The sequence below is a fragment of the Poecilia reticulata genome, chromosome 7 (assembly GCF_904066995.2).
Source record: "Poecilia reticulata chromosome 7, P_reticulata-male-v2, whole genome shotgun sequence".
NCBI lineage: Eukaryota > Metazoa > Chordata > Actinopteri > Cyprinodontiformes > Poeciliidae > Poecilia > Poecilia reticulata.
The window spans coordinates 28,359,068-28,384,014 of NC_088836.1; the positions used below are offsets into that span (position 1 = coordinate 28,359,068).

Here is a 24,947-nt window from a genome sequence, read left to right on the forward strand (position 1 = left end):
TCTGACAGACAGAAACAGGCACATAAAAACATGTTTGAAAAATGACAACCACTGAGAGGATGGCAAAATGATGAATCTGAAGTCATCTCACCTCTGAGAACAGTGACCCGAATTGGAGTGCGGTTTGAGCCGACACTGTTGCTACCAACGCACATGTAAGTGCCAGCGTCAGAGAGTTTAATGTTAGGGATGAAGAGAGTGCCAATGTCGGTGCGGTCCGTTTGGGCCTGCGAAGAAAAAACACTGCAGGTTGAAGGACAAATATTTAAGGGTCTTTGTGTTTTGACAGAAAGTGAAGCACTTACCTTTCCCTTGTCTCTGGGTACAAAACAAATATAACAATGCCAACAAGGTGACATAGCTACTACTAGCGACACAAAATGCACTACGGTGCAGACTTTTCAGACAGGACAAAAGATGTTATTGCAACAGTTGGATCATTGCTTGTGATTTCAGTGTCATTGGCCCGAGTGACAAAAGGATTTGATAAAGCCTGGCCATTATTTACACAGTGATCGGTGAGGTTAGAGCCGTTACTTTGTGATGGTCAGAATCAAATTTAACAGAGATGCACTGAGAAATTGACTTGTGACTGTAGTCAGATGATTTTCAACTCATAATTCTGTTTTTTTCTTTTCTTATCAGTGCATGTACAAAAACTGAGAAACTGTAAACTTCTAGCAACTGCAACACTCTTCCGTGTGGAAGGTATTAAAAGAAGACTCAGACTTAGCTAGTTCTAGTTTCAGTAATGTGTTTAAATACCAAGTCAGAGAAAATATTAAATATTTTCTGACGTGTGACAACATGTCTTAGAAAACTGTAATGTTAGCAGCTAGTGAAATGGCTGAAAGTATACAGCAAAGTTGCCGTTGTTCTATCTTCTGAGCTTTAAGTCATAGAACATTGTGGTTTTGGAAATGCTGGAAGCATTTTGCAAATCTAACATTTCAGGTAAGGTCTGCATCTCATGTGCAGACCTTACCGGCACAGAGAAGTTGCAAGTTGGAAGTTTCAATGTTACAGATTTCCAGGAAAAGATCAAAAGAACATCCTAAATTTGACCCAAAAAAACAAAAAAGAATTTAATGTCAGCTATAGTTCTTTGAGACAAATCAGAATTGGCTAAAGCTGAAAATCTGAAATTTGCCACAAAACTCTGATCAGTGCATCTCTGCAATTAATTGTTCATTTTTAAAATCTATATCTATGATTGATACTTATTTTAATAAATGAAGGAATTAGGAGGGACAGTTCTGAATCAAAGATTAGTTAACATTACAGAGCAGGTTGTGGCAATAAAATCCCAGCAGCTGGTGGAAATATTTGGCATCAAATAACAAAAAAACTGAACCAGGTCCATTAACTGTATTAACTTTCTAAGCTAAAGAACAGCTGCACCTGTTTTGAACTCCTGCACTCCAAGTCAGTGGCTGCAGTTAATTTTTTATGAAGCTTTGATCACATCAGAGTGGAAAGGAATCAGCAGGGTCGCAGTCTGGGGACGGATTACTGTACTGTGGGAGGGGGGCCGATGTCGTGGCATCCGTGGACAAAGCTGCTTAGCTGCAGCCAAATCAACCGTGTGGGACGCTAAACCGAGCAGTGTTCGAGGCGGGTCGTGCCTCAATGTGCGTCTGAACCCATTGACGAGTTTTCAAAGCAAGCCGTTTGCTAGAGCATACAGAATTTCTGCGTGGTCGCACGGCACCGCCCAGCCCGGCTTCCCCATGGGAAAGGCTGACACAACCCAGTCGCTCTCTGAGGCAGAACTAAACGGGCCTTGTTGAGCAAAGAAGAGCGACACTGGACCCAGAACAGCACAAACCCGATTAGGGCTGCGGCCTCGCAAAGAGCAAAATCTCAAAATTGCACAAAGTATTAGAACTTCTTGACCGTTTTCACATTTCGTTACCTTTCAGCTATAAACTTCATTGTATTTCATTGGAATGTAATGTGAAAGTAGTTCATATTTGTGAGGAAGGAGACAATCTAGTTATTAAGTCCAATTTTGCAATTCTCCACAAGCCAGGTAGGAGGTAAGCCAAACACGAAGAAGAAGTTGCTTTAATGTCAGACGAGAGCAGAACTGACTTTTGTTTGCCTATACAAAATATTATGAGTTGCGCAAAACTAGCACTGCAGGTTGTAGCAGCATCATGGTAGCAAAACCTGATTCTCATGTCTCTAGAAAAAAAGACTTGAGAGCAGGGCAGAAGTTTATCTTCTAGTGCAGGCGTCTTCAGACATCCCATAACAGCTCTTAATAACTTTGGATAAAAATGAAAAGGAACCAGTTAATGTTTTTAATTACAAATATAATAACACATGCAGATTTTTTTTAAAGATTTTCAATTTTAGAATGACACTAAAAGTACTAGTAACATATTCTTAGTTCTGTTTCCTCTGAAATAATTTTTGTGTCTATTTCAAGAAAAACATTAAAGAAATGTCCATCCTCTTTTATGTTTCTTTATTTTAAATCCTAAAAAAACAAAAAAACAAACACTGGTTCTCTAAAAATTACAAAAGATTTTTTTTAAAATAGATAATTAGCTAAAAGGTTTTCTTTGTCAAAAAGTCATGTGACAAAGTTTTATTTGGCTGCTTGAGAGCAAAATGTCTCTTTAGGTTGTAAAGGTTTCAGATTCCTATTTTAGTAGATAATCAATCATAAACATTCAGCTAAAGCTGGAATGGGATGTGACTTTGGGCTATCGCATTAAATGCCAAAAAAAAAATACAATGAAGTTTGTGGCTGTCACGTGTCAAAATATTATGAAAACCTTTGTGAGGCACTGCATCTAAACTACGTATTCTGCTTACTTAGTGCTGTTAATTCATTTAGTGGAATGATGGAGTTCATCTGGGAGCTGGAAGCCCAAAATGTCAGGGATGATTTCATGAGGACAGCACAAAACGAGACACTATGAAACACCTAAATGAACAAGACGCTACACAGAAACAGCGACTGCATGCGGGACGTTCAACAGACCCAGCTTGTTGGTTTAAACGTTTGACACCAGCTACACATGGACTGAACGTGAGCAGCTGTGGGACATTACCACAAATTTACAGAGCGTGAATCAAGGACATGGCTTGGTCATGCACTTAGTTGACGTGATGTGAGGACGAGGTCAGTGGGAGACAATGGATTTGAACTATGAGACGGGGACAGACACACAGACAGATGGACAGACCTGCAGCTCCTCAATACGTCTGTGTAACACATCGAGACTGTTGCTTTTAAACTGATGGAAACCGTGAGAGGGAATGGCCTGAGCAAATGGCAGAACAGGGCAGGAGGGGGGCAAACAAGAAGGGAGGGAGGGGAAAATAAAGGTCAGTGGTCAACATGCTGAAGAGTCGGACGGAATGCCGTCGGCACTGGACACACCCTGAGGTGTAAGTGGAGATACAGCACAGGTGAATGTAAATGCAGAAACATTACATTTTACAAGTACTTTACTCCACTGGGACAACATTCAAGCTTTGATTATGGTTCCAGATTTTATCCTCCAGTCGGCACCAGATGTCTCACCTCTGGGGGGAGCTGTCCTCCATTTTTCAGCCAGGTGAGCTTTGGGGTGGGCGAACCTGTCGCTCTGCAGTACAACCTCAAGGGTTCCCCTTCACGGATGTCGACACTTTGAGGACTGACTTGAACTTGGGGCGTAGTGCCAATACCACTGGGGGTGTTTCCTAAATGACAGCCACAACAATCATCACAGAAGACGGGGTTTTTTTTCTTTTAGAAAATATCTGGATATTTTTACACAAAGTGCCTTACAAAAGCATCAATAATGGAAATTTAAATTGGAAAACCACACAAAGTTACATTATGGTAACGTGGAAGGAAAATTACACAATCTTTAATAAAAAAAAAAACAAACAAAAAAAAACAATTTAAAGTCTGAAATACATGTGTTGTTGCAAAAATCATGAATTTGCTCTGATACCTTTAGATAAGCAGTCAGAGATAACATGAAAAAGTCTAGATCAGTGCAAGGAAATAATATCCCACCAGCCAATAACTTTAATTTGCACAACTGCAAGAATGCTGAGATAGTCTTCCAGTACAGGCCTGCAATGGCTTGGTTTAGATCAACACATATCCATCCATTAGAATGGTCTAGTCAAAGTTCTGATCTAAATCCAAATGAGAATCTGGGGTGAGTGGATGTTCATACTTTAATTAAATATGAACAATTCTAAAGAGTTTGAAAACCTTTGTTAACCATCGTACCTTCACCCTGTTAGACAGCAGCCTTAAGTTAAATAATGTGCTGTTTATGTAGGAAAACAAATGATTAACAAGTCAATCCCTCTCACTGACAGACTCTGATCATACTTTGGACATGGAGGGAGGCCCGTGCTGTGTGCTCGCCGTGAGTGTTCAGGGCCTTGCAGGTGTACTCCCCTTCATCAGCCGGATCCACAGCTGGGATTGTGAGGATGCCGTTTCTTATCACAGCTCTTGGACTCATCCTGTATCCTGGACCACCTGTAAAGATTTAATAATCAAATGCTGTCTTTCCCTAGAGAAAAAAAAAACTAAATCAACATCCAAACGATCCCTAAACTGGTCTTACCGATCCATTCTACAGCTGGTGTTGGGTTTCCAGTCACGGTGCAGTGAAGTTCTGCCCGCTGACCCTGTCGGACGTTAAGCACTGAGGGGGTGATGGTTGCAATGGGTTGGGCCCCCTCCGCAGCTACAGAAGGATATGAGGCAGTGAAACATAGCTCTAATGCAGAGACTTGTTAACTGGAAGTAAATCCTGATAATACAGACTGGTTTCAGGGTAGCGGTAAAGTTGAATAGTAGGGACAGGGGAATCCTGTTAAATTTGAAGACATTTTGAGCTTTGGGATGTGATCTTTCAGAAAGACAGAGCTGTGACTCCCACCCTTAGAGATGGCAGTCTGAGAGAATCTTTCTGTAGACAAAACAGATGTGTGAGGCACTGCTTGGCAATGCTTCTTGGCATATTTCTCTCTGCAAGAGCTTGGCTCGCTTCTGTCCACTCCAATATTTGGCGGTGGCAGAGCTTAATAAAGACCTCTTTCAGTTCAGAGGGAGCTGTCTAAGCAGGCTGAAAACATGTCAGAGTCTCTGTGAAGCTTTGATTGTTTGACCCAGATGGCAAGCAAAATCCAGGTTAAAAGCAAGGTTTTAGTTTCTAACTCTGTAGGGGATAATAAGAAGTCATGGACAATAGGAACATTTTCATTGTTCCTGATGTAATGTTGTAACATTAAAATTCTGGATCCTACAGTATAATTAATATTCTGATGTTCTGGAGACGCTTTAACATTCTCCATAATCCACTTGTTTATGAGAGGTGACATAGACAAGTGTCACCTCTCATAACACTTGCATGAGAAATAAGTGTTATGAGACTTGCATAGCTATGGGGACTAGCTATACAAGTCCCCATAGCTAGAAGAAATGGGGACTTGCAGTAATTACACAAGGGAACAGAATGTCTACATCAATTAGAAGTTCCTAGAAACTCTTGTAAACCTAAAGTAAATTGTGAATCGTTGTTTCTTCTTAAAGCAACAATTTAACAAATGTATTTCTACAAATCTTTACCAGGAATGCCAATAAATGTGAAGATGGATGTATTCTAAGATAAAAAATAGCAGGCTAGAAAACTAAAGCTAGCCGTTTACATAGCAGGGTTTGAATAATGGAACATATTACATCAGAAGTCAAAGAACAAGACAAATTAAAATTTATCTGTCAAACTGATGGTAAGGTTTGTGACTAATTATGAAAAAAATGAACAGACTTGTCTTTGATACGAAATAAACTAAGCATATTCAGCTGTGTTGCACTCTCCTGGATTCTTCTGCTTGGTGCAATTTACTTTTTCATGCTTTTACTATGGTTTACCATCAGGATACATAATTATTTATTTAAGCATTTAAAATACTTGTTAAGGTGAGTTATTTAAGGTACCTTTCGCCATGAATGAAAGTGTGAAGACCAGTCTGAAAAAACACATTCAAGAATGATGCAAAGAAATTGCAATGGGATGTATTGAGCACAGGTATGATGTTTGAAGCCCAGAGGACAGCATGTTTCCTTGAAAGACAGGAGGTGATGCGAAGAGAGAAGAGTCAAAGATCAAGAAATGTGATTTCATTTGGAAAAAAAAAGTCCAAGAGCCCATAAAATTTGACAGTTCCCCCCAAAACAGCCCAATGTGATCTTTCAGAAAGATGGAAAATAGAGTTGACATTCCTGAGGAGATGCCTATAAAACTGAACATGCACTTTTTCCTGCAGTGATGGACCACAATGAACCCAAAGAGGCAGATGGTGACTAGTAATGCTCATGTACAATTAGGTTTGACTCTACATAACCACTAAAGTTCATTTTAACGAGTTACAGACTGGTATGTTGTACAACATGGGAGCTCCAGACTTGAGCACAGTTTCATCTGGTTTCTGGACCTCAAGATCAGCTGATTGTACATGGGCATCAGCAGGCCACACATGTCTCCATGCTGTGGAAGATGAGAGCATGCATGACAAATAGAGGGAGAGTTGGGTCCGACCAGTGAGGAAACATCGCAGACTTACGCTTTCTGTGTCCTTCAAACATTTCATAGGCTGTGTAAAACATCTGAGTCTGTGAGGCCTCTGGAGACGGAGGGAGGGAAGGAGGGGGACAAGTAAACTGACAGATCAGCTCTTCAAATCAACAGCAGTTTCTGTACCTCCAGTTTACTGTATATCCTTCTCCACACGTGGGCTGCTGAGATTTATGTTGAGTTGGGTCCAATAAAACACCACACCCATATTAAAGCACGCTTTAAATCATGAACCTTTGGCACAGCTTTGATTCAGGTGTTTTAAAACTATTAGCAACAGCCATTTTACACTTATTGTTTGATATTATTGCTGCCATTTCTTTTGTTTCTGATGTTTTTATTCATGTGATGAACACTTGGGTCAGTACTTCTGTGTCCAGTTGAGTTTTCTTCCTATAAAAAAGTCATTGACATTATTGCTGCCATTGGTTTCATGGATTTTTGAGCATACCTGGCTCAGTGCTTCAACATTCAGCCATGTGTGGCTTCTAAGTTAAGCTAATCATAGATATATAGCTCCTGCTACTTTTGTTTTTGTGTAGTGTTTTTTTTTGTTGTTGTTTTTTTTACCATGGAAAGTTGTCCTAGCATAGTTTTCCAGTGCTTAGCCATGTCTCTTGACAAACTCAAGCCATTAATTAAATATTATAGTCATTACTATTCCTACTCTCTTTGTTTTTCTTTCCCTGAGAAAGTTCACCTGGTTCAGTGCTTCTGTGGCATGGTTATTTTATAGTTATAGCTTAGTTTTAGTTCTTTTTTTTCCTTAATGGAGCCATAGATAGAGCTAATGCTGTCACCAACTGTTCATTTCCTCTCTTTTGTGTAGAAAGTAAATCGGGCTCAGCATTTCTGTGTTAAACTTCTTGTCACATTTGAACAATTATTGATGGACCAATTGCTGTCATTACCTTGGAGCAGTTTTTTAAACTCTTCTTCTGATTTTCTTCACGGAAAGGACACTTGGTCCATTGATTCTGTGTTAAGCTGTGCTCTTTTTACCTTAATAAAGTCATTGGCAGAACTATTGCTGCCATTAGCTCTATGTCTCTATATTTATTTTTCATAGAAAGTATGCGTAGCTCAGTCATTTTGTGTTTAACTGTATTGGAGTTGCTGGACAAGGAGCCAAATGATGGAGGTATTTGTGGAATTAAATCTGAGCAGTCTTTGCTTTAATTTCATGTAGAAATTAGTCCCGAACTGATGTGATGAGCTTGGCTCTCTGTGTAAACAAATTATTTGATTTGGATTAAATTGGACAGCATATAGCTGTGTCTCATTTGATTCAAACATTTGATAAAACTGGAGAAAACTCATGATTGTCAACCACTTTGGACTCTAATTAAGACCTGTTTGTGGTTTAAAAGTACCTATTCATCTTGTCGATATGTGTTCAAAGTGATGCCTTTGAACTTAGTTTGATGGGTTTAAAGCTCATGTTTAACTGACTATTTAAATATCAGAAATAGTGTATTGCAGACATGATTATAGACAAAATATTTAAGCATAAAACATTGTTAACCCAATAATAATTTGGTTTGCTCGACATAAAAATGCAAAAACATACACACATATACTTGCTGTGGAAGATGTGCAACAACAAAAGAAGAACATCTCCATATTAGTCATGCAGGTTAGTGGGAAAAAGCAGATGTAAACAATAAAAAAAGTCATTTTATCTCAACTAAACCAAGACATACAGCTTGTGGTTTTCCTGAAGAAAACTGTTAAGATGAAACAGGGCAATTCACAATTCATTTTAGTCTGTTATATTTTTAATCCATTGCTTCTTTATCACAAAATGATTTCACAGTTAAGATAAATACACTAAAATATGATGTGTACATTTCATTTCTGTCATTTTAACAGAAACATATCTGCCATCATACAAATCAATGGGATTGAATACATAAAAAACGCCTAGTTCAACAATGTGACGTGTGGTTTAGAATGTAATGTGATATTCCCCGTGAAATATTTTCTTATAAATGAACTTAATGTAAACACAGTGCATACAAGGTGAGTGCATGTACACAGACAATTTCTTAACATAAAATAACTAAAAGCAAAGAAAATGATAGATTATCAGATTATGATTTCAGTACTTTAAAACTAAACATTGACACATTGTAAATAAAAAAACATAACTGCAGCTGAATGTTAACAATACAGATAAAAATACTTTTATCCACTTTTCGTATCTAAAATAATATTTCAGCTATCAACACTGAATTTTGAAAGGAAACATTGTACAAACAGAACTGACTTTAAGTAAGTGAAAGTGCCTTGAAAAATATGAATACCTTTAAAATTCATTCACTTAGTATTAAAACCACAAATATCAATCCATTTTATTAGAATTTTATGTGGCTGACCAACACAATGTAGTGTTTTTCAGTGAGGTGGAAGGAAAATGATACATTGTTTTCAAAATGCTTTACCTGGAGATTAACTGGTTGGCCTGTTAAATAAAATACCTTTAATATACATTGAATTTTGTGGCTGTAAAGTGAAAAAATCAAAGGCTATGAATAATTTTTCAAGGCATTGCATCGCAGCAGTATAACAACTTCCTGGCTAATAGCACCAATATGTTCATTGACATTCATTTTTAGGTAAAAATGACAGTTACAAACAGGCGTTTGAGTGTAAGAGGAATACTGTAAATAACAGAATAAAACAGGAAAGCGCACATGTTTCTTCTGAGTCCCGTCTTATTGCAGGTGAACTGAAGAAGTCCCAGGTGCACAGTTACTTATCCCATCGTGGCATTTGCATTTCATCCCATCGTGGAACACCCCGCTCAGGCAAGAGGAGCCCAGGATTAAAAACAAACCCAAGAATCCAGCAACTGGCACAGTAGCACCAAGGCAAAGATCCAGCAGCGATCAAGAAGTAACCGAACCACCACCGATTAATTCAACCCAAGTGAAAAATAAAAACCCCGCCGTAGCTCCCAGCACAGAGTTGGCAGAAAGCTTTACTTACAAATCCCATTTCCCAGAGGTTTGCTTTTTTGTTTGAGCGTATTTTGTATTTGACCACAAATGTTGCAGAAATGTAGCACATTATATATTTTAATTGTTCCCCAAGACTGCGTTCATACAGCAGGTAAAGCCACCCAAATCCGCCTTATTTGCCTAAATGCGACCTATATGCAGCCTGAACAGCCCAGTGTGGATCTTTTTACCCCCCAAAAAATCCAATATGTGCCACTTGCATATGTGGTTCTAATTTGGATGGGTACCAGATTATTTTCAAAGCGTTTGCAGTCAGAACGGTCACGTCGCATTTTATCCGGCATTTATGTAACTGACGTGAGACATGCAGCATAAATTTGCACCAGAAGAAACCGGATGTGGTAAATAAGGACATAAACAATGGCTGAAAATTATGATTGTGAACTTATGAAAGAAGTCTGTGTCACTAAAGCGAATCACATCACAATCTCACCACACTGGTTCTGACTACCCATCCAAACAGATTTCTCCACAGAAATCCCAGTCAATGCTCCACATAAGGTCATTGCTATTAGCTGTGCTTTCTTTTCTTTGGCTTCCTTCATGTTGTTATGATCTTGTGACGATGCTGCCGGCTCTCATCTCTGGATTAAAAGCGATCCATAAACGGCTCCATCCATTGTTACTTCCGTAAAGTGTGACATCAACGCATGACAGTCGCGTCGGGGTTGTGACCCGTTCACACAGAAGTCTCATTGCGGTCACATTTAATTAGCAGTATAAACGACACGGCAAAAATAAAAAAAATAAAAAATATGATTTCAGCAAAAAAATCGGAATTGAGCATCAAGACCTGCTGTGTAAACGTAGCCTAAACCCACAAGCTGTATTCTTTATGGAGTCCAGGAAACTCAGGTCATATAAGACATATATGTTAGGAAGCTAGAATAATATCATGCCAGTGAACATAGCTGGACTGGCAGTTTGCTAGTAAAACATGGCACATATATGCTGACAGCGTTAGGAGTTAGACTTGCAAGCTTAATGGGCCGTTAACCCAGTGATCAGCACTGATGTCACACAATAACAAAACACACTAAAACAGCCATGCATGCATCCTTCCAAGCAGAAGAGAGGGGGGTTACATTTAGTGAGAGACACTATAGGAGTCAAAGCAGGGGTGCAGAAGCAGGGATCAGGGTGATGGGAAGTGGAATGCCATACCGAAGGATCACAAACCTGGGACGTAGAGGGTGGCACTACTTTCATCCATGGCAAACATGTTGGAGCCCGTGCAGACGTAGACGCCCGCATCCTCAGGCTGGACGTTCTGAATCGTCAGGATGCCATTGAAGTCTGTGGCGCGGTTGGGAAGCTTCCTGTTGCCTTTCCTGGTCCACACCAGTGTGTAGGCTGGTGACTGTGAAGGGGAGACCAGAGAAGACACGGACATCACAGTAAGGAGGACGATGTCTCAAAAGACTGACGGACAAGCCAAGACATCTCTAAGGCCGGAAACCTTAAAAGTGTCCCTCGCCAGTTATGTTGATACCAGATTTTTATTTTTCCTTAAAAAAGAAATTAAACATTTTCATTTTTCATGCTCAGAGGTCAGTGGCTGCTTACAGGTTTGTTTTAATTGTAAGAGAAACTACAGCTGCATCTCAGTAAATTAGAATACCATTAAAATGTTTTCTTTTTTTTTAATAATTCAATCCAAAACATTTAACCCCAGATTCACTATATTATGTCACCACCAATAAAACTGAAGGATTAGTTGCAGAAATATCAGTCTACTGAAAAGTATATATAAGACAGAATAGTATATGCAAGTAACCCTTGGTGGGAACTTGATGAACAACTTTTAAGGTAGTTGCCTTTCCCATGGTTGTGTGTATCATTGCATTGTGCTTATGAAGAATATATTTATTGGTGTTAATAAATACTAAAATTCTCTGTGTAACTAAAACTGTGAATTTTGATTAGTTGTAAGCCATGATCATTAAAATCAACACATATAAAGGTAATGCCTGAAATATATCACTGTGTGTAATAAATGGCTTTCACCTTTTGAAGAATAACCTTAAAACTTCATCATTGGCAAGTCTGAACTTATCAAAAACTTTCCTGTGTTCATCTTCCAGGATTTTTATACGTCATTTATCATTTTGACGACAGGCGAGTCTCTCACAGCTAAGGCTTTATGTCATATAAAATGCAAAACTGTGACTTATCCGATGAGTAGGCTGTGTGTAAACGTTGCAGATTCACTACCTCCTAAAGCCTTTGTTTAAATCAGTGATTAAAGATGCACTCACAGAGCCGCCAAGTCTTCATTGTAGATTCCCATTTGACAAGTCAGCACTACGGTTTGCTTATAATGTTTGAATTACAATCCTATATCTGCCTCTTGGTGCCGACACAGAGTCTGATTATGTCTGCGGGGGATGCCATTTTAACCAAAATGGAACCCATTAGTGGTTCATATAAAGTTGCAAAGTCAATCATTTTAAATTCTTTAAAATTGACCAGTGGAGTTCTGAAATGATCAACTGGTTTTGACACGACTTTTCTGCATTTCAGATGTCGCAACTGTGCAAATCTTACTAATAAGTTCCTGACATGAAATGCAAGGTAAGCAGCTTGACAATCACTGCATTAAAAGTTGGAGAAACTCACACACATTAATATGCAGACAGCAGAGTTACCTTGCTCCTTGCAGTACAAATGAAGTTGACAGTGGAGCCCACCCTCACGGTTTGAGATTTAGGCTCCTCAACTGTAACCTCTATGGGTTTAGTTGGGCCACCTGAAGGAATGAGTACACAACAGGTTATAATGGTTGTTCAGAAAATAAAAGAATACTCAGTCCAAAAGTTCTGTGCTAAAAGGACATTGTTTGCATGACGTCTGATTGCTGTGAAGGTTAATTAAATGAACTGCAAATTGTTCAAATTGTTCAATTTAAAGTGGCACCTGCGACAATAATCTCAGCATGGCTTCTGTTGGAGCCACGCTGGTCTTGGCAGGTGCAGATGTAGATGCCAGCGTCACTCGGCTGGACGCTGGAGAAGTACAGCTCTGCTCCTGCGCACAGAAATAAGTAAAGTTAAAGTTTTCATCGCATGGACATTTTTTTTTTGCTTTACAGCTAACAATATGTGCCAAACTAGAAATGGGCTTAAACTGGTATAAAGGTGTACAGAGGTTTCAAACTGGTAACATTTTATGCTTAGCTGTGCCTAAATTAAAAAGTCATGTAAAGAGCTGCCTTTGAGAGAGACAGAGGGATGAGAGGTGGCACTGGCTCCATGAATTCATAGAGTAGTGCAGTTCTGCCCCTCCTGCACCTGTTGCTGCACACTGTTGATAAGTTGGTTAAAGCAAAGCTTGTACAGTTTTGGCATCCATCAAGAACAACCCATTTCACTACAGCTGTTTTAGAAATAACAAATTAGAAATGTTGTAAACATAATCATACTGTAAAACCATGTAATTGTATCCAAATGTATCATATTGTAACAATTTCTCTCCAGTTCAGTGGTATCCAAACACTTTGCACCAATTCCCACAATTGCACTCCATTAAACTCCATTAAAATTGCAAAAAAATTAAAATTAAATTAAATTAAGTACAAGTAAACAAATTATTGTGGCTCCAAAAATGGTTGTCAGACTTTTGCCATAAATAAAATAAATAACATCTTCCTAACTTTTTGGGTTGAATTTGTTCATCTGTGAAACGTTTTCAGGCCTTTCCGAGCAACAACTAAATAAATTATCAAGTTTAATGAAAAGCATGGCTAATAAAAGCAGAATATTATGTGCTGTACCTAATGCTTTCCATTTTAAAATATACACATTTATCTTTAAAAAGCATAAAACATAATGAAAGAGTCCATCTACATCAGCTCCTTTTGCTGGAGAGCCAAATTTAGACGATTGTTGAACTGCGGTCAGGGGCCATACACCATTATTTCAGCACCCCCGCCTTATGACAATCTAAAGTGAAAGTTGATATGGAGTCTGTTTCAAAGCTGCCTTCCCACACCTTGTCTGCGTCTGTCAACACCGCTGGACATGGGCCGTCCATCCTGTCTGGACCAGAAGAAGTAGTGTGGAGGAGATCCAGAGACCTGACAGCGCAGCGTGACAGAGCTGCCCGGTGTGGCTACAAACCGCTCTGGATACACTTTCACCTCCAGGTGGGCTGCTGTAAAATTCAACAGTAAATATTAAAAAAAATCCTTTAATATCCACTGTTTTTCTAATTTCACCAAGATCACATGGGGGTTTTTTCAAGTGAAGTTTGCATTACCGTCATTTGGACGACACTTATTTCTGTCCTGTGGGTTGCCAACATATCCTTCAGCACAACTATTAAGGATGAAAAAAAGAAACAGTTTTTACTTATATCAGGGATTATTTTGCCACAAAAACCCCTGCTTTCATTTAAACTACATTAGAAATATTAAAACAGTTGGTTGAATTTTCTCCATGACAGAAAGAAAAACCGCCTCACCGTTCACAGTGCTGGCCAGTATAACCAGGCTGGCAGGAAGTGCACTGGTAGTCTCCATTCCCAAGGCTCTCGCATGTAGGAGAGAATCTGTCACACAAGTTACACAGAAGATTAAAATCAAGAAAAAAATAATGTGTCTAGGCAACACATTATTTTTTAGTTGTTGCAATATAAAGGCGCACAAACAGAAAAAAATTAGTTGGTGATCACTATCAGATGATTTTCAGTTTGTTCAGCCCTGAGCAGCGTACGAAACTCAAAAATCAGATATTTTTCTGGTCAGTTAATGTGTTTGGATTTCTTGGTATTGCCAGAAAAAAATCCAAAGGATGAAAAGAGCCACTGATTGTATTAGGGTTAAGCATGGGGTCACATATAGGCTTATTGAAAATGCTTAAACATTGTACTGTGGGATAGTGCCTCATGTAGTGGATATTTCATTGCATACAGTATTCTATGTTGTCTTGTTGAGTTTGTTTTGCTTTTTGTTATTGTCATTGTGTTCTTTTTACTCTGATCATTTTGGGGCAATTTGTTGTTACAACATTGTTTTTGTCTTCTGTGGAGCCAGAAAAATGTACAGTAAAACTGTTCAAAGCAAAAAAAAAAAAGAAAATCTTGGGATGGCACAGTGGGAGTCCTATTTAGCTTAAGTTGCAGGTGAAAGTTGAAATGTGGATCCACTCCAAATGTCTGTATATTCATATTCTAGAGAACTTTAACACCAAAAACCAGTTGATTTATGCAGGAACTAAAATGTCGGCAGCCCTTTGGAGATCTTAGAGTTAAGGTCTACTTCCTCTGTGGTTAATGCTAACTAATTGGAAACATAAGATGTAGGCAATTTGAAATGTGAACTTGAACCCTTTGATCTTCGTTTTACTCAGTTTAACAGCAAATTACCTCCAAGACATAAAACAAGGCCTCTTATCGACTCAGAATATAAACATCAAAGCTTTACAGAAACTGGACTTGGGGAAATCCCAGCATACAATCTAATCCTAACAGCAAGTGTGAAGTCAGTTACATGCAAGTTGCTTGGATAAATCTGCTGGTGTTGAATCAGAATACTAGAAGCTGAACCCGATTTTCTGTAAACAGAGGAGCTGGACACAGATCAGTCTACTGCTATAAATGGAGCTGAAATAAGAGCTCTTGGTATGTGTGCAAACACTTACTGGTTGTCTGGGTCAGTGTGAGGGCAGCCACATCTCTGGCAGTCTTCCGGGGTGCCAGCAGTCGGGTCGCCAAAGAAGCCAGGGGCGCACTGCTCACAGAAATCTCCCTGTGTGTTGTGCAGGCAGCTCTGCAAAGAAGCCGACTGTGTTAGCGGGGAAATCTAGAAACTGATATCAGTCACATGATAAACTTGTGCTCCATACTGTGCAGGTGCCAGTTTCCGGGTGGCAGGAATCAGAGTGGCCATTGCAATCACAGTGCTCACAGTGACCCAAGTACAAACCTCCTCCAGTACGAGTGTAGCCAGGTGCACAATCCTGGAAGAGGAATGGAGTTGTTTTTAAAACTAAAGAGAACAAACTGCAAAACACAAAATCTCAACTTTGTAATAGAAATATCTTAGTACATTTGATGTAAGACAAAACTAACTTACACATTACTTTTTGGCAATATATTGGAGCTTATTTTAAGTCAATGATCCCTTAATATTAATAAAAAAGAACTAGTTCTACTGGCAGATTTTTAAACTTGCAACAAGACTTTTTCCATGTTACAAGTGAAACAATCTGCGAGTGGAACTAATACTTCTTCACCAATATTAAGGTATTTCTAACTTAAAACAAGCTTCTATGTTGCTGGAAAGTTACTTTAACGTTAAGATATTTGCACTACAGACTAGATAAAAATACTTGCTAAGATCTTGTGTTTCTGCAGCACAGTATTCTACTGTATCCATTTTATTTAGGCAAAATGGTGAAGAGGTTTCATTATACTTTCTTTTTTATACAGAACACATCTACATATACCTGGCAGGAGAGTCCTTGGTAGCCAGGCGGGCAGCGACACTGCTCCACCTCAAAGGCCTGTGCCAACCCACTGTAGTTGGGCACAGCCACCTCCATACTGACGTCAGAGATGCTGGACGAGCGCATTTCAGTGGAGTAGGATGCTCGAATCAGGATATCATCCAGATCAGCCAGAACCATCATCAGGTGCTCTCTGGTGGCAGGCATGCCATCAGGTCTACGCCAGTGTTCCTGTGAAGCAGAAACAAAGGTCCATCAGCTTCACGCCAACACATTTAGGACAGATCTTTGATGATTGAAATGTGCTCACATAACATTTCAGTTATCCAGTTTAGGTTTAGCAGACCGATCTCTAAGAACACATGTAATAATTCTACAACATTACTGTAGTTTGGGTGAGGTAAGGATGCACTCACCTCCCTAAAGATGATCTCAAACTGTCTTCTCTCTCTGCTGCCCGGCTGGTTCCTCCGCCATGCCTGACGGGCTACCAGTGTGATGTCATTACCCTATGGTGGACAAGATGGGCGGGTGAGTAAATCCAGCAGATATTGGGAGTTGTGACTGGAAACCAGTACACCAGCTGCAAGGCATACTCACAATAATCTGAACGTCAGCATCTTCGAGTTCTGTCCCTCTGGAACCGGTCACATAGGTTATGGTGTATTTCAGTTTGCCACCATAAGAACCCACCTGAAGCGTTGACACCAATTTATGAGTTAGTTTGTTTAAACGATGCAACATGACTGTTGGAGCTACAGCTATGTACATAGTGACACTTGAAGAGGAAAATCTCTTCTAAAACATTCAGTGTGATTCAACACAAAACAACATATTAATGTAAACCACAGGAAAAAAACATAAACAAGTAACTCATATTATGACATTAATATATTTTTTATAAAGAAATCATAGCATTTTATAAAATGTCAATATCAGTGTCAAGGTCAAATGTATTTATATAGCACTTTAAAAACCGGTTTAAGACTGCACCAAAGTGCTGTAAAAAAACAGATAATAAAATAAGTTGATGAGAAAAAAAACTATGTAAGTATATATATATATATATATATATATATATATATATATATATATATATATACACATACTTACACACAAACATATGTGCATATCAGCATAAAACCAGCATAAACAAGCACAATGGGCAGTTCGATTTCATTCGGAAATTTCTAATAGTTATAAAATGGATAACTGAATGAGTAACGATGTCTAGATATAGAATATTTTAGAATATTTTTCCTTTCTTTATTGTTTCCCCATATGGAGTATATGGTATATGGAGACCAGAAAAATATTTTCATCAATTGACAGGAACAGGAACCCTGTTATAATCAGTATAGTATAGAACAATGGGGACCAATGTCCCCATTGGATATGTTTAAATAATATTTACTTTTGTGTCTTTCTTGTCCATAAATGTATTCTATTACTCTCCTGGATTCTGTTAAATTAAGTTCTCATTTTTACAGTCAGATCTATTAGAAATTATATTAGATATTTTAAGACTGCAAATAATTTCTCTTCTTGCAAGACAGATGTGCAGGAAATCAAAAACAATCATGGAAGGACAACGGGAATGCAGTAGGAAAAAATCTGTGAAATGTTTTGCTGAATCCTGCCCAGAAGTCTTTCCAGTTACCTTTTCCCCTGTGAACTGCTCTGGGAGCTGCCAGTACAGCACATCGTCTTGCTGCGAGCTGAAACCTTTGTAGACCAGAGCGTACTGAGAGGCCAGAGATGGAGAAAAAGGCTTTAGAGTATAAGCCACAGACAGAAAGGCAGGGAGTGCAACTTGTAAGCACGCAGACAAACAGAAAAAAGCAGGCAAGCCGGGCACAGAGAAAGGCTGACAAACATGACAGAGATAAAGTCCTAAATTATTTTAAGTCAGAAACTACTGTTTGGTTTGTGTTATTACAAATTTCTAAAAATCAAGCCCAATTTGAAAACTGTAAAAAAGACATTTAAAAATGAGCTTTTTAGTCATATTATATCAAATTTCTTTCCATGCATATGTGAGATTTGGCTCTTTTTAAAGCATAACACAAAAAATTAAAAGTCTCTCTGTTCAGACTTAAGAAAATTGTCTGGTAAATCTGGTCTGGTAAGTTTGTGAAGTAGACTTCATTTAAAATCTACTGTATTACTTTTTTGTTTTTTAAATGGTGAGAAACAAGTGGCAAATTATTTCATGCTTTCTTGTTACTGTCTACCTTACTGCTGCCTCCAGAAGCACCAGCAGACTTGCTGAAAGTGTTCTTGCTCTGGTCACCCACAGCAGACCCAGACCCCAAAAAGAAAAGCCAAAAAGTCACCAACAGCAACGACTAACTCAAAAGTTTAAAACCCTGACATCACATCTCTGGCCGACTCCGACAGAGTGTACCTGCAGACGAGGGGCGTGGCCTGGTGAGTAAGACTGGGGCCGGGTTGGTCTAACAGAGGAAGAGACACCGGATGCGGGAGAGGGGGGGCTTAGGTTATGCAAAGACCATTGAGGAGAAGAAGGATTCGGGACCCGGGAGGAGGGAAATGAAGAGGATTTAGGAGGGGGGGGAAATGGAGGGAAACCGACTTGTCCATTGGAGAAGTTAGATAGAAGTGCCCAGACCTCATCATCCAGCTTTTTGACATCATTCTGAGGAAGCAAGGCACCAGAAACAGAGTGGAGAGGTAATGGTGGGACAGTTAGCAGGAAAAAGGTGGAGATTAGAGTTTTAGTTCTTCCTCATCCATGTGACACACTGATTAAGTGAGCATGCTGTTATTGGTGCCAGAGATGTTTGGGTATCTTAAAAAGTCTAAAGTTTCAGCTATTAAGGGTCACACCAAGAGCAAACATCACAAAACATCTTCAACTCATCACATATCAAACACATGCACCAACACTTAAAAACTGTCTACAGTCTGTGCCAAATACAGCACCCTACATACTCACAGATATATGTTTTAAAGATGCATAAAAATACTAAATAATTAGCCTTTCAACACAAAATCATATACTCACAAGGAAAATTTTGGAAAAATCCAACCATTAATTTGTGTATTTTCATTTGGAAGGAGAGAAGCTCCATTGTAAGACAAGCCACAGTTATTGGCAATCAAAAAAAATAAATAAATCATAAAGTAAATATATTTTTAAAAAAACATTAAAAAAACCTACATTTTACTTTTTTAGGTTTTCAGCTCATGACCTCTTATTTTTCTGAAATTTAAATATTGTGCAAAGTGTTATCTAATTTATAAAGTGAGGAAAACATGAGGGCATGCTGTTGACGGAAAGCAGGTCTGTGTTGATCTTCATAAGTCAGGAGGTGACTCCAAGACAATAGTTACACCCATAAACGTACCCAAGTCTACATCAAAACAAAAAAATCAAAGTTTAAAACCTCTGGAACTGTGACAAACAAGAATGAGGACTGAAGTATGCCAAAGTATGGTGATCTTCCAGAAAACTGGAAGCTTCTTATAGTACGTGAGTTTGTGGATTTTTTGAAATGCTATGCCATTTTAAACAGAAACACTGTCGCCTCTGCTAGAAAAGTGAGAGTTTAAAAGCGGTTTGTGTCTGAAGTTGAATAATCAGAGAACATAGACAGATTCACCAGTATATTATCACATTCATTTGATGCTAATAAGTAAGCTGGGTTTACCACCAATATAAAAGTAAGCCATCGCAGCAGAACTACAGTATTAGCAAGCTATTTTAATTTTTTTAAGTACATAGTAATTACAAAACATATATTTTTCCTAATCAAAAGTAGGCAAATCATACTTTGAAGCTTATTTCAAAAACTTCGTATTTTGCAGTTAACCCTAACACTATTTTATTTAATGCAAAAACATGCAGTATAACATACAGTAAGTTATCTTTTTGGTAAAACTGAACTAGAGTGTTTCCCCTCTGAATAAATGTACTTAAATTAAAGGCTGGATTTTTCAGTGTAGGATCTTTGTTGGATTATTCCTTTGCAATAAATGATGAAAACATTGAAAGATTTGTATTTTTTTTACGGGGGGGTCAATAAGTATAGAGGGTGCTATATTCTGGTTAGATGTGTTAGATGGTCTACACTACAGTGCAGCTCATACCAAATACCTGGCCGTCTCTTTTGGGTCTTTGTTTGACCTTACGTTCGGTGGCCATTAGGCTCCAAACAGAAGCATCCTTCCTTAGCTGTTCCTCTGGCGAATACGAGTCACTCTATTGATGTGGATGAAGGAAGCCCTTTGATCACTGTCTGTTTCACTGAGCTTATGGTATTTGCTAGTGTTGTGGCAGTGTTACTGAGGTAAAGTTAAACTTTATGAATCTCTGAAATGGACCATTAATGATCAATCTATTTACATGGGTCATGTGATGCGATGCAGAAAGCGATTCATGGAATATGCAGGTTCACTGGCCTCATGCTCACTCACTGTGTGCCTTTATTTACTAACCATGACCATGCCAGACCCACCAGCCACAATTACAAGCATGCATTAGATAGCAAATAAAAGTTAATAATAGGGGCTTTTAATCTTTTTAGATGATTTGATGATCAAAAATCCGTCATTCATTGTGGTCACTATACCTGATCTGCTCGTTTGATACGAGAAAAGTACGAATCTTTCTACAGAAAATGGAGGGAAATGCACACAAAAATTGGAGAGCAAAGTTATATAAATGATTACTGCAGCTACCACTTATGCACATTTTGTCATAAGACTGGCAAAGATTTAACAGCAAGATCGATGCAGAAATGGAGGTAAAGAAACTGCACACATATTGAAAATGCTGTTTGATTTTCAAGACTTGCAGAGACATAAGGCAAGGAAAGGGAGCAACATAAAAAGGCTGCAAGGAAGGAAATGGTCTACAAGTTTCTGATGCTTCGCACAGTCCCATGTACTCCCATGTACCAGCACTGCTGCTGTCTGCACATCTCACTTTAGCTGATTCATTGATCTAACTTCTCTTGTTGGCTACTGACCTTATCTCCTTGGTACACATCTGGAAGCTGCCAGTAGTGCGGGCCTTGTCCCAGGTAGTTAAAGTTGCTGTACGACAGCTGAGTGCCTTCGGTGGAAATCTCCACAGTGAAACCAGTAGAAACACGACTGGTTCTCTGGCGGTTTACCAAAGCAAATCCCTGAAAGTTTCTTGGAGTAAAGACAGAAGAGACCTGCAGACACAAGAAATCTTTTTAGTTCAGATGGAAATTTGCCAAAAATAAGAAACTTTCTTCTGACAAACTAATATTTTTTGAACATACTGTCATGAACTTTAAAATTAAAGCATGCAGAATCTGAGAAAAACTGGATGATTCTTACCTGCATTGTTTCAGAATGGTGTGTAAAACAAGTTAAAGAACTTACCACATCTCTGTAGTATGTAGAGCTGGAGCACTGCTGAGTGACACCCATGCAGAAACAGGACAAGCAGCCATCTTTGTTTTCCTGGCTGAGATGGAAGGTTCCAGCCTTACAGGTGGAGCAAGATGGACCTTCAACATTCGTCTGCAACAATAACAATCAGCCAAGGTCAGACAAAAGAAGGTTTGTCCAAACAAATACTCTGCATGTTTCCATCACCTTGCACAGGCACACACCACCAGAGCAGCTTTCTCTGCCAGCTTGGTCACAGTAATAACAGTTGCCTGTAACAAGGTAATAACATGGTTATAGTATGCGACACCTTTGTTAATGGGAAATACCATTTCGTCACCTTAAAACCACAAATTCCACTGTTTTTATATTGGACAACTAAAGCAGTGAAAAAGAAATAAAAATCTAAAAAGTGTGCTATGAATTTACATTTTGTCATTTTGTAGTCTGCAGAGTAGAAAAAATTGAGTTTAGGCTTGGACTTTGACTAGGCAATTTTAATCAATTTTAATCTTTCTCCTCAAGTTTTTCAATATCCTGTCTGTTGGGCTTCTTGGTCTTATTGAATGTTCTCCAACAAGTCTGAGGTTTTCAGTGTTCAAAATTTTAATTTGCTGTGATTATCTTTCAATCAATCAATAGAGTTTAATAAAAAAAGAAAAGAAGAAGAAGCGCCATAAAAATGGAACATTGGTTATAAAACAAATGGCTTACCATTGACATCATTGTCAGGCACACATTCCTGTCCCCGCAGCGGGTTGCCAATATATCCTGGGGCACATCTAAAGAAAAAATTATCTGTTAAGCAAAATATTTCTAATAAAATAGATCCAGTTAAACAGCATTAGCCCAAAATCTGGAAAAAGTGTGGGTTCATGACCCCTTGCAAAGGCCTGGAGTGCAGAGTTTGTTGGAAGAACCCCTTCAAACTACTGCTAATTTGTACAGATCTACAATATACACTAGTCTTAAAGTAAAAACCCCAAATAAATGACAGACAGTCTTTTCACCATATTCCAACAGGCTTTCAAGACAAATTGAAACAAAAGATGATTTGACACTGCTAGCAGCCCTGGAGATGGATGAAGCATGGGTGCAGCTAAACTGTTCAACATGTCTCATATGTTGATTCCATCTCTCATATGAATGCACAACTGAAACAGAAAAAGGTTTTCTTTCACAGAATCACAAATGACAAGACTCATAAACAGTTAGAAAAGTATCACCATTATCATAAAACTACAGGTTTTATGGGTAAAGGACTGACACCAGGACAAAACAAAGTGGAGGTAAGCATAGCTAGTATGCTTACTAGCTATGTGAAAATATTGAGAATGCAATTAAAAATAAAATGATACTGTGAGGTAGGAAAGAAATGTAGCAAGAACCCAGGCAAAAATTTGAGCTGCAACCAAAGCAAAGCAAACCCGAATCTGCTACTTTCGGCGCTACAGTCTTGCTTACCTCACCTGTACTCTGGCAGGTCCACAGATCAATGGTCAACAAAGAGGGCTTCCATGTCATAAACTTGCTTTTTTTTAAAACTAACTGCCTTTAAAGCGTAGCTCATTTGGCACTTTGTGGTTTTTTGTACATTTATAAACATATATCATTCAGAACAACAGTACATATTTAAAAGTAATGTGCCTGTATGAAAACGATAAATACATCATAACTAAACTCTGTCATAAAATAAGTACATTCCTAGCGAAGTTATATTTCACTCAAATAAAAATAAAACAAACAATTTAAATGCATGTTAAGTTTTCAGTTTCTTAAGTGTTTCTATGACAACTTGGGAAGCTGGCATGCCAATGCTAGCATCAGATAACGGCTAACAGAAAGCCCAACACTCAGTCAGAAGAATCAGTGAAGATCACTCAGCACAGATGATGCCTTGTACAACAATAACACTGAAACAGCAGTACAATATTACACTGTGGGTTTTTAAGAAGCAGGGTTGGATTGTGCATTTACATTTGTATTGTGAATATGTAATAATTATAACATGTCAGAAAACTTAAGCATATAACATAACAAGGAAGTATTTCACTAAAACACAATAAACGACTATTTAAATGTATTTTCTTACAATGTTTTTAGTCGAGCATCCTCCATGTGTTTCTATGACAACTCTTACTGCTAGCATGTTATTGCTAGCATCACGTAATGGTTTTCAGAACGTCCACCACTCAGCCACAACAGTCAGTGAAGGTCACTCAACACAGATAATGCGCTGTACAAAAGTAAGACTGAAATAGTAGTATGCTAATACATTGTAGGTTAGAATGTGAGGTATACAGATGTCAGGGTGGACAGATATTGGAACCAACGGTTATGGCAGGACACCAAAACGCAGTGTGAAGGGTGTGGTTGGATGAGACCAGACTCCACCAAGAGAACATCACTGCATGTTTTATACCAACCAATCGCATGATTTGTGTGCTAATCATATAATACAATCAAGAAGGTTGGGGATTCTATAATACATCCAGTACAGTCAGATAAGCTTTTAACCCAACAATTTAATTTAATTTAATTTAATTTGCATGACTCCATCTGGGTGAGTGTACATTTTACATTGACAATGGTTATATAAGAAAATATTATGGATTATAATGTGAATATATTGAGTTAACACAATATTCTCAATAAATGTTAAAACATCTAATTTTAAGCCAGTAATGTCAACATTTGATTATGTTAAAGGAATTGAGGGGAAATCGCTGAAGTGAGAAGAATTCATCCTGGAGGAAACATGGGTGTACAGTTACAGCTCCAAAAATTTGAATATGGAAATGTTCAATATCTCTTGTCACTCATCTTAGAAATTAAAACTCATAAAATATATAGATCTATTACACTGAAATGTTTCAGGCTTTTATTTCTTGAAATTTTGATCATTAGGGATTACAGGTAATAAAAACCCAAAATTTAGGGTGTCATAAAATTTTGATATTACACCACATCAATTTTTAAAAATACAATTTTTAACAGAAATCTCAGGTTTCAGAAAATATTGTTTTTCTACGCACATAGTTTTGATTGAGCCTCTTTTGCATATGGAAAAGACTTCAAATCCTTCTAGAAAATGAAATCAGAGCAGAATCCTTGTTGATCTAAGTCCAGTGTGAAGTTTCTAAAGTCAGTGATGATTTTCCACACTGACAAAAGTACCAAAAGCTGGTTCAATGACCATGGTGTTAATCAGCAAAGTTGACCGAGTCCCAGAGAGTCTGTGGATTATTGATACATTTATTTGTGCAAAAAGAGACCCAGCCAATTATTATGTGCATTGAAAAACAACCATTTCAGAAGCTTGATATTTCTGTCTAAGACATCCTTTTTTTATTACTATTTAATATTAAAAATGTATGAAACACTAAATTTTGGGGTTTCATTACCTGCAAGTCATAATCTTCAAAATTATAATAAGAAACGGCATAAAATATTTTCCTCTCTGTTTAATGGATTGATATGACTGA

At 38.2% G+C, this 24,947-nt stretch overlaps 1 protein-coding gene across 2 annotated transcripts in view; it reads right to left on the minus strand.

Annotated features, from left to right (window-relative positions):
• hspg2 (heparan sulfate proteoglycan 2) overlaps positions 1 to 24,947 on the minus strand; it is a 127,129-nt gene that overhangs the window by 23,509 nt on the left and 78,673 nt on the right. Inside the window, exons 32-57 of one of the 2 annotated variants that reach the window (XM_008414489.3) lie at positions 22,177 to 22,244; positions 21,670 to 21,734; positions 21,454 to 21,594; positions 21,069 to 21,260; positions 20,670 to 20,708; positions 20,195 to 20,299; positions 18,482 to 18,733; positions 18,309 to 18,359; positions 17,735 to 17,818; positions 16,675 to 16,767; positions 16,491 to 16,583; positions 16,075 to 16,305; positions 15,472 to 15,585; positions 15,268 to 15,395; positions 14,090 to 14,176; positions 13,886 to 13,944; positions 13,619 to 13,780; positions 12,545 to 12,655; positions 12,277 to 12,377; positions 10,808 to 10,988; positions 6,595 to 6,654; positions 4,593 to 4,715; positions 4,352 to 4,504; positions 3,542 to 3,702; positions 3,201 to 3,278; positions 92 to 227 (exon numbers count right to left, since the gene is read on the minus strand). In XM_008414489.3, coding sequence (XP_008412711.2) covers positions 92 to 227; positions 3,201 to 3,278; positions 3,542 to 3,702; positions 4,352 to 4,504; positions 4,593 to 4,715; positions 6,595 to 6,654; positions 10,808 to 10,988; positions 12,277 to 12,377; positions 12,545 to 12,655; positions 13,619 to 13,780; positions 13,886 to 13,944; positions 14,090 to 14,176; positions 15,268 to 15,395; positions 15,472 to 15,585; positions 16,075 to 16,305; positions 16,491 to 16,583; positions 16,675 to 16,767; positions 17,735 to 17,818; positions 18,309 to 18,359; positions 18,482 to 18,733; positions 20,195 to 20,299; positions 20,670 to 20,708; positions 21,069 to 21,260; positions 21,454 to 21,594; positions 21,670 to 21,734; positions 22,177 to 22,244 — 3,068 coding nt within the window. The remainder of the gene's footprint in view (positions 1 to 91; positions 228 to 3,200; positions 3,279 to 3,541; positions 3,703 to 4,351; positions 4,505 to 4,592; positions 4,716 to 6,594; positions 6,655 to 10,807; positions 10,989 to 12,276; positions 12,378 to 12,544; positions 12,656 to 13,618; positions 13,781 to 13,885; positions 13,945 to 14,089; positions 14,177 to 15,267; positions 15,396 to 15,471; positions 15,586 to 16,074; positions 16,306 to 16,490; positions 16,584 to 16,674; positions 16,768 to 17,734; positions 17,819 to 18,308; positions 18,360 to 18,481; positions 18,734 to 20,194; positions 20,300 to 20,669; positions 20,709 to 21,068; positions 21,261 to 21,453; positions 21,595 to 21,669; positions 21,735 to 22,176; positions 22,245 to 24,947) is intronic. The other variant, XM_008414501.3, reaches the window with a different exon arrangement.